Genomic DNA, 14052 nt, shown 5'->3' with positions numbered 1-14052 from the left:
GTTCTAAAAAACTGATTGTCTGCAATGGCTGCAATTTAAAATTAGTATAACAAACGTCTTTGGCTTTACTTTCAATTGGTAATACATTAATTTTTCAGCTTTCTCACTGAAGCAGCATTATTTTCAGTTGTCTGAATGGAAGAAATTATCTCCTTCTGGACTTTGAAAAATGTTTCTAGTTTCACAGCTAGATATATATATATCTATCTATAGATAGATCCTGCATTTTCTATTTGGTGGAAAATGCAACTGAAACAAGTATATATGAATTTCTTTATCTTGGGGCTATTTGTGAAGGATGTTTCTTCTATAGAGGTTGCATTTGTATCTAAATATGGAAAACAGATTAGAAAATATTTTACTATGAGGGAAAGGTACAAAGAAGGGAAGAAAATGGTCTGTTTTCTTCTAACGGTGAAAAAAAAATAAAGTATGCAACAAGGTTATTTTTGGTTCTATAAAGTCATGAATTAGTGCCACTGAGACCATTTGCAGTTCATAGGAAGCCCTGTGGTTATTTTACAGCATGGTATGAAGACCGAGTCACAAGGACTCTTACCGGGAGATGGGATTTGGGGACATCCCTAAGTGCATTTTTTTCAGATACTTGTGTGAAGAGTTGTGTTAAAATTTCTAGGACTGAAAGAGTCCCAAACCTGCTTGCTGTTACTTAATCCTTGTTAAGAAAATTCAAACCTTCCAAGAAGTGCAGAATTATTTCTATAAGAAAAATAAATGCTCTTTGTCATTTTCTCCAGAAATGTGATGTATACATTAGGGTATTTTTTCCGCTTAAGAGTTAACAGACAGTTAATGCTTAATTAATAAAATTTTGTGTGAGCATCATCATCCTCTAAGGCAAATTCACAAGTTCATGAACATAGATAAACTCTTAAAATTCTATTTTCTTGTTAATGCCATGTCTTCATTTGGATCCCAATACTTTTTTTTAAAAAACCAAAAACAAAACCCTAGAAACCAATACCCAAGCACAAAACACCCTTAACAAGTGTCACATGTCTTGTGTAGCAGAACTTTTAGCCTGCTTGAATTTACTCACTAATTTGACATCAAATATCCTTGATATAACTCTATGAATCAAAGAATTTTCACCTTAATAGATAAAGACTGCATGACCTGGTTGGTAAAGATAATATTTGACACAGAAATCAATACCATTGTTATTTTATATACCTCAGGCACACTATCTGATTCTAATCTGGCACTTCTTGAGATGTGACTAAGATATTTTCTTGGGGAAATAAATAAAGTCTGAGTTAATCATCAGTGTGGGAAGGTATTTTTAAAGTAGAAGCATGCAGAACAACTGTATCACACAAGGCTTACAGACTGCCAGTGTAAATACCATTGTCACATTCATGTAGTCACATAAGATTATTAAATTTGGGGGTGATATTCTCATGTAACACCTACATAGTTCATCAGCTTCAGAGGAGCTGCATAAATGAGAGTAGCAGTTGACCTTTACAGTTCATGTACTGAGTCACAACTTCATCTCCAAAGCTGCTGGAACCGTAATGCACTTCGCCTTTACATCCATTTTATCTGCCTGCTAAATATAAACCTGTTCTGGAAAGTTAAAGTGCACATGTGACAGGGGCCACTTTGGATAAGCCCCAGCACTCAGACACTCTGCCCTATTAATGGTTCCATCCTGGTTCTGCCTAATGCTCCCCAGCGCCGGTGTTTGCTTTCTCCTCGATTACCTGGGCTCACACAATCTATAAAAGCAGCAGAGGAAAGCTCCCCGTTCATTTTCTGCTACAGTTCTGTCTCTTGCTTTGCAAATCTTTTAACAAAACAGGACCAAACTTCTCTGTTCATTTAGCTGGAAATTGTCAAGCATCAGATGGATTTTAAATGCACTTTGGCATGGCAGAAATGTCAGGGGCATTCAGCTCACATAGGCAAACAAGGCTGTCTTTAAAAATTTTGACATCAGCTGGAAGATGCAGGGAGAGGTCAACAAAATGTTATTAGGACAATGTTAATTAGGACAAACCTTTATCCTGTGACGGTGCTATTTAAATCTGCAGAGGGAGAGGAATCTGGAGGAATGGAAACCGTGCCTGAGCACCATTTCCTAAGGCTGTCAACACTAATTGCAATGTAAGACCTTCTGTTCTTCTTGCCCTATAACAGAGCAAACCTGCATAGCTCTAGAATTTACAGGATGCTGTCTCAGTTACTGCTGGCACCTTCAAAATTATCTTGTCATAAAAATACTACTTTCCAGCAAAGAGATAATAGGTATTTCTTTAAAGGGGGTAGCTAGGGCAGTACTAATGATTTCTGTATCAGCTTGGTTTTGACAGTATTATTTAGAAAAGAGTCTTGAAAAATGTCCTTACCATAGCACTATAAAAGCAGAGACAGATAAGGCTTTGAAACTTCAGTGTTCAAAATGTTGTGAACTAAATTAAGATTGAGGGGGTGGTGGATGGCTGCCTACTACTGCATACATTAAACCATAGTTTCTGTGTGTGGAACTGCTTACTTGCTTCTAAGGATTTCAGCATTTGCTGTGTACAAATATTTATAGTAGGCAAACCCAAAATTTCTTTTTAAATTTCCTTTTAGAAACGGTGCCTGATGCTTCCCATCTCTAGCTCAAACCACAGTTTCCACATCGCAGAAGGATGCACAAAGCTGCAGGCTATTTGAGGGAATGTCTGCGTGAGTATTTGTTAAATTTCAGTGCTCAAGACTTTCATTTACTGCATCTGTCTTAAAATTCATCAGAGGGGGCAGACCAGGCTGGTAATTAAGGACACCCTCAGAAGTGAAAGGCGTGGGTGAGAGTCCCCACAGCACACTTGGCAAGTGAGCAAGAGTGAAAAGGAAGCAGCAGCATCCTCAGAGTCAGTGAGAATTGCTGGGAATGTTTGGATTGTGAGAAGAAAGTGAGAAATACCATTGTGAGAATTCTGGTGGTGTTTACACAGTGACAGTGCTTGAGACAAGGCTGAGGTGCCCCTGCATCTCATGTTGCCTTGACCTGGCTAAAAAAAAAAAAAAGCTTATTGTGCTGGTTTGGGTTTTTTTCCCTTTCTTTTCACTGTGATTTCTCAGGTTTTATGCTATATTTTTTTGCTTACTACTTTGTAGGAATCTTTATTTTCAACTCAGTTACATGAACTACCTGACCTGCAATCACCAGAGAAGAAGGGAGGGAGTTGGGTTTTTTGGTTCCATGAAATACCATGGTTGTGGAAGGAAGAGGAGACCTGAGAAACCCAAAAAGCAATAGTATTACACAAGTTTATGATAAGAAGAAGTTGGGCAACTTACATTACCAGAAGAGGGGAAGTGAAATTTTTCAAAGGGACCCCAATTGTGTAAAGTACAGCAGAAGCTAAATTACTGTGAAGTTGTGTTCCCAGGAATACCACAAAAACATCCAGACCTGACTGAATGTGTAATTTGGCTTAAACCAATTTAGCCTGTTTGAGCTGATAGTTTCACAGTGGTTTAAAAATGCAAAGACTTCGCATATTGATGTAAAAAATAAAGTTCTCTACTTGATTTTAAGTGAAATTAACATCAGCAAAACCAAGTGTCAGTTCATTAGAAAATGTACATTATGACAGAGAGAAATTACAGAAAAATTAATTAAAAAGGATGTAGCCTTAAAACCTGTTTGACAATTATTTGAGTCTGTTCTTGTCCCCCTATTAACATGAGTAGACAAAAACCACACCACACAGGAAAGAGACCTAATAATATCTTTCTCATGGTGTGCATTAAAGGACAAGTGAGACAATTTAAAGATTCTGGGCTAATGAATTCAGATGTACTTATTTATATTGTTACTATTTGATTTTTCAAGACCTCTAATCAGGCTGCAAATGTGAGACAGTGGCACAATGAAACATAATGGTGTCAAATTTAATACCGATGGGCATAATTTTCTCTACTTATGAATCATCTGTCAATAAAAAGATTTGGAAGCCAGCAGCAATAATCTAGGAATTATTTTCATACTTATTAGTAAAGGAATTAAAGCTGATTGTGCTAATATGAGGCAGTGGGTAACTTCTCCCTGTGTTCTGGTGGCTTTTTTTTTTCCTCTTAGTCCTTATCAGGTTTACTTGTCCTATTCTTAATCTTATCAGCCGCATTTCCACTGCCTAGACTGTCAAAGGGACACCAAGTGCTGCAGATAAAATGCTGGAGGTGTAAAAAGCTCCTGCTCAGAAGCTAAATCAGAATCACATGTCAACACAGTTCAGGCTCAGGCTCTGGCAGGATGGTAGGATCATTGTTTTTAATGCCATTTACTAATTAAAAACGAGTCCCAGATTACGGAAAGTCTGGAATGAAGCGGCTTACTAAAGTGATGGTTTAGCTTCTTGAACCGGCTACATCAGAGTCTGTCATTAAAATGTAATTTATTTGAATATTGCTCAGCAGTTTCCAGATGCTCTTCTGAGGAGAGGCGGCGCGGTTTGTGTTTCACACAATCAACCCCCCGTGTTTCGGCCGGAGCTCGTTGTACCCCGATGGACACGCGTGGCAGGACTGCGGCAGGTGTATTTTATTCGGCAGATGTACTGTAAAGGCATTACAGCAGATCAGCTGGATTTCTTCCTTTAAATGTACACTGTGAGATCCAACTCGCAAGCCAGCTGTTTCTTATCGGCCCGTGTAATCTTCCCGAGCCCGGCTTTGCCTCTTCCTCTCGCAGCTATTTCTGTAACGGGATCGGACGAGCGAGAGCACCGCTATGAATTTTAATGCTTCCACTGGGGAATCCCTGCCGCCTCCTCTTTTTGGATGAGATCCTCGAGGAAAGACCCAGAACAGAGCGAGGAGAGGAGGAGGCGGAGGAGGAGGAGGAGGAGAGGGACGGCGTAGCCGCGGTACCGGGGAGAGCGGGAAGGGGGAGCCGCGGGGCGCACTCAGGGGCCGTGGCACGGCGACAGCGAGGCGGGCACCGGGGCGGGTGGGAGCCATGGGGAAGGAAGGATGGCTCGGGGCGTGTGGCGCTGCCTGACCGCGGCACGTCACCAGCGGCAGCGGCCGGAGCGCCGCGGTCCCGCCACCGCCCCCGCACACATGCACCCGCCGGCATCCCCCGGGGCCGGCCGTGACCTGGACAGCGCCGAGGGCATCCCGCTGGGTCCGGGCGACAGACAGAGCCCGCGGACCGGGCGCTAAAACCGCCTCGCCATCCGCACGCCGCGGTCCGAGAGGAGGAGCCCCGGGTGCCGCGCCAGCCGCCGGCACCGTCGCCGCTCCCGCCGGCACCCCATGGATAAGGCGGGCTCGCTGCACAGCTCGGTGCCCGGGCCGCCGCCCCGGCTCTACCTGCCGCGCAACTTCAGCTGCAGCGCCTGCCTCTATGGCAGCCTGGCCGAGCAGTGCAGGGCGGGCTGCAGCCCCGACGGCGACGCCGCGCCCACGCCCGTGGTGCGGGAAGCGGCGGACGAGAAGCCGCCGCCGACCCGCGGCCGGGAGCCCACGCTGCCCGCCGTGCCCCCCAGCCCCACGCAGCGCCGCCGCGCCAAGTCGCTGCCAACGCCCGGCGACCGCAGCCTGCGCCCCGCGCTGCAGCAGAGCCCGTCGCGCCGCAAGACCGTGCGGTTCGCCGACTCGCTGGGGCTGGAGCTCACCTCCGTACACCTCTTCTGCGAGGCCGACCTGCCGCGGGTGCCGCTGCCCGCGCCGCCCACGCCGCGCCCCGCCGACCTCCTCAAGACCAGGAAGCCGCCGGCGCTGGGCGACCTGGAGCCGGTGCTGTTCGGGCCGCCGCCGCCGCTGCTGGAGCCGCTGTTCCCGCCGCAGCCCGGCGCCAGCCCCGGCTTCGCGGAGCGGGTGCGGCAGCACAAGGTGAGGCTGGAGTGGGTGCGGGCAGAGCCGGCGGGGCTGCGCGGGGCCGTGCGCGTCCTCAACCTCGCCTACGAGAAGGTGGTGTCGGTGCGCTACACGCTCAATGGCTGGGCCAGCTGCGCCGAGGCTGCCGCCACGTACCAGCCGCCCGCGCCGACCGACGGCATCAGCGACCGCTTCGCCTTCCTGCTGCCCCTGGGCGCCGCCGCCGCCGCCGCCGAGACCACGCTGGAGTTCGCCGTCCGCTACCGCGTCGCCGGCGCCGAGTACTGGGACAACAACGAGGGCAAGAACTACCGGCTGCGGGGCCGGCAGCGCGTCCCGCCCGCCCCAGGCCCCCCGCAGGACCCCGACAGCTCTGCCTGGATCCACTTCATCTGAAACGGGGAGCGCGGAGCCCGCGCAGGGCCGGGGGAGCCCTCCCGAGTTGTGTTTACAGAGGGGGAATTTGTGTTTGCTGGGTTCTAGCGGGGCCGGGGGGAACCCTGGCTCGCCTCCCGGCGCTCACGGGCTGTGGGCAGGGAGGCCGGGCGCGGGTTCCCCCGCAGCGTCCCCAGCACTGTGGCTTCACCAAAGCAGCGGCTGCCGGCCGGGCTCCGGTGACAAGGCCGGGAATGTGCGGGATTCGCCGGTCAGGACCGGGATCCGCAGGTGAGTGCACATCCTCCCGGCCCCGGAGGCCAGGCTGTCACCTCGGCAGGTTACACGGAAGGCGCTGCCACAGGGCATCCTCCGTGTTTGCCTAATCCTGCTCAGGCAAAGCTCGGATCCGCCCTCAGCGCCTCGCTGACCCGCGCCTGTTAATTGTCCCACGGGGTCAAGGGCCTGACAGCGCAGGCTGAGGGGCAGATCGGTTCTGAACCCAAAACCACAAAAGTATGGATGCCCCAAGGCGTAGCTCTGTTTCATTACACAGTGAAAGTATTCGATTTAAAGCAAAGATTTTTTTTTTAATTTTTGAACCCTGTTTTCAGGTATTTAATCATACTTAGAAAGCAAAAAAATAGCGTCACATCCTATTTGAAACGCAACTCACTGAGAGGTTTTTAAAAGAAAGTGTTTTGGTTTAGAATTCATGCGGTAGGTTGATGGAAAGTTTGTCAGGATGTGGTGTTTGTTTCAGTAGGATTGGTCCCACAGAGCTGCTTGTGTTCAGGGCAGCAGGAGAGTTGTGGAATTGCACCAAAAGAGTGAGAGACGACAAGAGTTGAATCCCTAATTCCAGTCTGCATCATGAGCAACACCTTCATTTTTCTTCTTTTGACAGTTTAATTAAACAGTATCAGTGCAAGAGCCTGCTTTCTGAATTTCCTGCTCCAAATTCTTCATAATAATTTCAGTAAGTGATGGATTTTATAAAACTGGTGAGGTTTAATCAGAGAAATCAAAGAAACTTCTACCTTGCCATATAAAAGTATATCAATCAAATTTACACAGCATACTGACTTCTGCCTTCAAAGGTATATTTTAAATTATATCAGCACTAAGCAAAGCATTTTCCTTTTTAAACATGCTTTTTCAGGAGTTCAGCTGAATACAGGTTGTGCTGGTGCCAAATCTGGGTGCTAATTTTCCAGGATTGAGGCATGAATGTGTTTGCTGGAGAGGGGCCTCTGCAAATATAACTAATGAGAGTGGTAAAACCATGTCAGTGTGATTTTCTGGTTGTGAAGGGCTGTAAGATCAGGCATTTAGGTTTGAATTTTCTGTAGGTTTCAGGAGGAAATGCAATTTTTTAAACTGCATTTTGGTATTTCTTGAAAGGGTTAAGTGTCCCAAGCAGCTTGAGTAATGTCTGGAGTAATGAGTTCTCACAGAACCTTTTGACTCTGGTGAGAACTGAGAGCAGTTTTGTCTCCTGAGGGTCGGATTCAGTCAGAATAATTAAACTTATAAATTCTGGGGGAAAAAGAGCTGTGGAAACTCAATGGGAAAAGAACATTTTATTTCATTTCTGTAGATTACTGGTTCTGATTTAAGGGAAGTAATAGCAAGACTGCTTTCTGTAGTATTGGTAGCTTGGTTTTAATTTCCCAGTCAGTGTTCTAATCCCTGTGCTTTTAATGAAACTAAACAGAAATACACTGTCAGCATCTACTGAGTATTTCACATTTTAGTATATTAAGGTCCCCATCTTGTAATCCTGTAAGTTAGTAGAACACATTTATAAAGCTAGAATTGCACAAATAGGATCTTAAAATGTTCATGATTAAAACATACTAAGTGGTGTATTTGATAAAGCAAGCCCAAGTGTCTTTTAGTTGAACTTTTATAAGAGCCTTAATACTGGAGAGAAGGAAAAGGACTTGTCTCCATTTGAAAGCACTTTGAAATCTGGTAGAAATATAGCAAACCATCATTTATTTATGTGTTGTAGCTTTCCAAAGCTTGGCCTTTTTAACTGACAGAGTGAACCAACAGCAGTTATGTGGACTAATGAAAATGCTTGGAGAAAAAAGATCAACTGATGCTGCAACTTTGCTTTTGAAGTTTTAACAGGATTTTCTGTTTATTGTTTCAATGGCTTTAAAAAACATGGACAGCTCTAAAAAACGTTTTTCTAATGAGCAATTCTAGAACTCCAAAATTATTTCCCAGTGATTGGCAGTTTTCATTGTTGTTTGATTTATGCAGCATGTGTAGGTCTCCAAAAAAGTTTAAAAATCTCCTTCCAGCACCTGTGGCTTAAATACTTTCAATCTGGATTACCTAAGTGGATGTACCTGCATCAAGTGCTCAGGGAGGTTGTTGTATTTCACTTCATTTTTGATCATGACTTAAGTGAACTCACTGTTGTTCTTGGTTGGAATTTTGCAAGCAGAATTGAGTTTTATAATACTGTTCAGATATTACTGTTATTTATGGCCACCTTTGCCAAACACAAATCTGAATATTCAACATTTTGAAGCATACCAGGGGAGTGTTTTGCAAAACAGTCTCTTGAGCTTTCAACCAGTTAATCCTGACCTTAACCTAAATTTTGTGAGTAACTTTATCAGAGATTATTGATGAGACACATGCAAGTCCAGTAAAAGACTTGGTCTTGTAGGAGGTTCAGAGCCAGCTCCATGGGAAGGCTGCACCAGCTTTGGCCAGAGAATGCCATTGGTGAAGGCTGTGGAAGGAGGTTGAGGTGTTTTCATGGAAATTATCAGTAGCCTATGCCAAAACTGCATTACTTCAATTACATATTTTCACTTCTGTCACATGAATTTATTTCTGAGAAAGGTTTATTCACATTTTCAAATATGTGTTCAGTTCAGAGTATTCTTCCACTGGCAGCATTCATGTAGTTTTCAATCCATTAGATTTCAATCTGAGCCCATCTATTCCATCTAATACTTGCTAGAAGCGCTGTGATAAATGGAGATGAAATAGAAATGTCAAATGATATTTATATCATACATAAACAATGACTTTGAGGAGAAAAACCTGTGTTGAAAGGGGGTCATTTGCAAGTTGGCAGAACACCAACTATTTTATTGGGAGCTTGAGCAAAACATCATTTCAAACTTGTATTTCTAAAGAATATTGTTCAAGAAAAAACTTTCACAAGCAAAGTTAAATATTTGAAAATTTTCAAACCAATCTTCTTCTGGAAAAAAATTGTTTTATATGCATGAATAGGGCTCATGCCACCTCCCTTTGCAAGTGATTCCAGGATGGTTTAGGCAAGGCAAAAATCCTTTGGTTGTGTAATTCCCTGGTAAGGGAATCATTCATTGCTCGTGTCTCTGCAGGTGTAAAAATGTGTCTGTCATTTATGGAGCAAAGCTGTAGCTTTATGGAATGTGCCATGCTGTTTTATGGGCATTAATGCTCATTTATCCAGAGCTGGGTTGTCCTGTGTGTCTGACAGATGTGGATGGTTGCTGCTTCACCTGGAACTGGTGGGCTTTTGCATGTGGCTCTATGCCTTCTGTGGCAATATTTTGGAGATTTACCCTAATTATTAGAAATCCTAAAACAAATGAGAACTATTAAGTGACCATGAATGGAATTTCAGCTAGCTAAACATATTATTTATTAGCATAAAATCAGTAAATGAAGGTGTTGCACTTACTTTCACTAAATGTACATCATTTCAGGTAAATTAATTTCTTTCTCCTTTTACCATTTGCAAGTAACTTTTTGATGTGAATGTGTGTGCCTCAGTATCTCAGTAAACAACAGAGGAAGTGCACACTCAGTTGTTTCAGCAGATGTGAGGGGCAAATATATCACTTGAATGAACAAATGTCTGTTCATGCATGAGCATCCTCCCTTTACAGATATGTGAAATGTTTTTCCATAATGCCAACAGGCAAGCAGCTGCTAATTTTAATGTAAAGTAACCTGCAGAAATATTCAGAATCTGATTTTTTGAACATATCTTATATTCAAATTTTTATGTGCCTTTCAGCATTTCCTAGAAATAAAGCTCATGTGTTCCTTAGCTCTCCACCACAAATCCAATAATGAACTTGTCATTAAAATGAAATTTTTACAAAAATACAATAATCCTAATTCCTGACACATGATTTCTGGCACAGCTAAAAATGTATCTATAGAAGCCAGAAGGATTTGGTAATATTTTTCCCATATTACAGTGAAAGATTTGTCTGTCAGAAATGTCTTCCTGGTACACCTCTACATTTATGTAGTTAAGTAAAAAAAGAAACCAATTATGACTACAGTTAATATAACAGAGTATATTTGTTGTATATATTCACTTCTTGCACAAATATTCTAAATATATATTCTCTCTGAAGCCAGAAGTTCTAGTTTTCTACAAAATCCATTCATGGAGATCTGGCCTTTTCAACTTCTACTGTTACTTATCTGATGCTGCATAATGCATATTGTTAAAATTTTTTATGGGTTTAATCTGTCTACAGGATTTATATCATGAAACAGAAGTGCTCAGTGCAAGGAATACCTGAAGTAAATTACTTTTACCTTCCAGCTGTTCTGCAGGGCTTTTTGGCAAATCCCCAGCAATTCTGTTTCCTGTACATACTCCACATGCACATGCTTGGAGTGAATGGAGGGATTATTAATGGAATGGAAATATTTTTGAGCACTAAAATGAAGGATTTTCCTACATAAATAGTTCAAGGCAAGAAGTAAATATAGTCAATATTGCTGTAGAACAAAGCCCACTGGCCTTATGAAGAGCTGATCAGGATTTTGTTTAAATGGAAGACAGTGGTGTATTTCAAAATTAAATATGTTCAGGGAAATGCACCTGTTTCTGTGAAGGTTTTCTCAGGTTCAGCTGATAGAATTGCCCTAAAATAAAGAAGTGATAAGAGTATTTCCTTACATTTGTGGATGGGCTTGAATGTAGGTCTTCCATGAGCAAAGTGGACACTGAGCTATAAAACCATTGGCTATTGCTTGGAGGTTTTCTTTATCCAATTTACAAATACTGTTTTAAAATCCTCACAGAAAGGGTTTTTGACCCTGGGTTTTCCCCTCTCATGTGAATATCCTCTTCATCAGTCACTCTGGCTTTTGATTGAGGCCTCTGTTGTTGAGGAAAGATTTGATTTTATTTTTATGCTACATAGGAAGATTATTTTACATTAGATTTTTGGAGGGGAAGGCAAGGAGATTTTTTCCTTGCAATTTTCACTTTATAGATATTAAACAATAGCATGAAGTATAAAAATTGCTTGAAATTACATATGCACTAGTGATTCCAAAGAATATAGCTAAGACTAATGTCAAGTGTGAGATGTGCTTTTTAAAAAACATATGTGCTTTGATCTAGAAAGGCAGGGAGAAAGTCCTAGACTGCAGTGCAAGCTATTAATGCCAGGGATTTCTTTCTATGCAATTCTATGGTGCACCTGTTTTTATAGGGATTAACTTGATTGGTGTAGTTCATGTATCAGTGTGTTATGTGTAGAATACTCTGTTTAAAGTGTCATTAAGGAAACTGTGTGTCTTAAATGGTGTTACAACTTTAGGCTCTTTTTTGTCTAACCTGACTTCACTAAATCATAAGAAACTCCTCTGAATAACAATAACCAGACAATATTTCATAACATCGCATAATCAAGTCTCACACGTTACACTTATCACCTTCTAGGACAAAAGTTTTGTTACTGTTGTGAGTTTTAAAATTTTTTGTATTTCTGACTCTTAAAAAGCCAAACTGTGCTACACTTTTAAACACAAAGAGCTAAAAGTGTGTTTGGAAAGCTGATCAACAGTAGTCAAACTGAAATTGGCTGGGATTATTCGTGTGTCCAGTTCCTGAACTGTGGTATAAAAATGTTTGTGACCCTCCTGTGCCTCCTGCATGGAGGGACAACCTGCCAGACACAAACCCAGGCTGCACTGCAGGAAAATCGCTGTTCTTGGAGAGGTTTGAACAAACCCAACTCCTCCCTTGTAGCATTACACAAACAGAGGTTCTGTCTGTTGGAGAGAGTGTTCTTCAACATGCAGGTTTTTATTGCTGTTTCTTTGATTTACTGTGATTTCATTCTGAGAAAAATATTGTTACTTAACTCTGTACTTGACTAGTAAATTACTTTTAGCTGTAGTGTCTTTCTGCAATGTTTATATTTCACCAAATAATCTTTGTTTCTAATGTTTGTAAAAGTTAATGTAATATCACCAAAAGTCAAAAATCAACATTTTCTAATAATGCCTTGTAATTTACCTAGCCTTACAGTATTTCAGAAGATTTTCCACCAAAACTGCATCTAGTCACTGCTTGTCACAATGATGAAAAAGAGATATTTATAAACCTGTAGCTTCTAGCTGCCATTAAAGATTAATGAGACGAATCGTGAGCATGTGGTGACTATAAACTCTTTTTTTTTTAATTAAACCTACAAAAGATGATGACTTTTTTGTTGAGGATCTGAAGCAATGATGTTCCAAAAGCTCTACAGTGCATGTTGGGATGTACCTGCAAATCTGATATTTGGGGCATTTCCCAGGCAGCCTGTCCTGGGGATGTTCTCTGTGGAGGCTGCAGGAGGAGTTCTGGTGAGGGGATGGGAGTGGGTGTAAATGTACATGGCTGTTTTTATTTTCTTGTTTCAATGGCACCATTTCAGCCCCATTTCAGCTCTCTGAGGTTGGGGAAGGGCTGCCTGAACTGCAGAGCTGAGGCTGTCCCTGGATCAGCTAAATGATCCCAAGCATTCTTCCAAATATTCTTTCTCTGTTCATTGCCTACTTTACAATATTTATTTATTGAATTATTACAATGTGCTGCCATTCAGTCTTTTAGTGTATTCAGCATCTTCTGTTGCAATGCCAAGAACAGTTTTCAGCTTTTCTTTAAATAACAATTTTTAAGCCTTTTTTATAATACAGATAAAAGCCCTATAGCCACAAGGAGAAAAAATGTTCTGTGTTTGTTCTCATGTAATTGGTACAACTTATTTTTCTATCCTCTTTCAGAAACATCTGCCTAGCTGTCTCATTAATAATAATTATTTTTTGTGCAGGCATTTCTTTGGAAGGGTGCAGTAATTAATACTAGCCCTAGATTTTTAATTTTTTTTTCTCCAGAGGGAATTTTTCATGATTTAACCTCCATCTAATCTTTCTGTTCAAGTAAAAAAGAACTCTTAGCCCACATAAATTACAGAATCCAGAACTATTTTCTTAGCATACCATTACATAAATATTAGACTGCATTAGTTAGAATCACAGTGTGTAATTTAGATTTCTTTTTGGTAAGGAATATGCTTTGAATTTTAAACTGCTGTTATACTTGAATGCTCCTGAAGTAATGAGATTACAGTTCTGAGTGAAGATTATAATGAAGTTTAATGTAGTTTTACATTGTTCTTGGATTCATTTTTCTTTTAGTTCACCATTCCACGGGACATTACATGACTATGGTATTTCATCTGATGATTAATCAGAATTACATGTTGTAGATAGTCTTATATCAGAATTACATGTTGTAGATAGTCTTATTAATAACAGGAGTTAAAATTAGTGAAGTATTCAGACAGTTGTACTACTGCTAATGATAATAATAATAATAATAATTGTGGATGAGGGTGATGCAGTGCAGGAAAAAGGAGCTGTACAAGGGTGATCTTACACCACTTTTACCACTGGCTTTGCCTTACCAGTTGTGGCACAAGTGAGGACTTCTCAGAACAGCCAGGAGTTGCCAAGAACACTCAATTCTGTCATTTCCTCTTGATCCAGACCCACACAGTAAAGAAGGGAGGCAGG

At 42.0% G+C, this 14052-nt stretch overlaps 1 protein-coding gene across 1 annotated transcript; it reads left to right on the top strand.

Moving 5' to 3' along the window:
• Nucleotides 1-4923: 4923 nt before the first annotated feature.
• On the top strand, nucleotides 4924-12641 carry PPP1R3E (protein phosphatase 1 regulatory subunit 3E). The gene has a single exon (XM_064723576.1). The coding sequence runs from the start codon at nucleotides 5275-5277 to the stop codon at nucleotides 6232-6234; it is 960 nt and encodes a 319-aa protein (XP_064579646.1). The 5' UTR covers nucleotides 4924-5274; the 3' UTR covers nucleotides 6235-12641.
• Nucleotides 12642-14052: the final 1411 nt, after the last annotated feature.

This window comes from Zonotrichia leucophrys, chromosome 11, assembly GCF_028769735.1.
Source record: "Zonotrichia leucophrys gambelii isolate GWCS_2022_RI chromosome 11, RI_Zleu_2.0, whole genome shotgun sequence".
Taxonomy (NCBI): Eukaryota; Metazoa; Chordata; class Aves; order Passeriformes; family Passerellidae; genus Zonotrichia; species Zonotrichia leucophrys.
The sequence above is the reverse complement of the archived record's forward strand: the minus strand, read 5'-3'. Positions and strand labels throughout refer to the sequence as shown.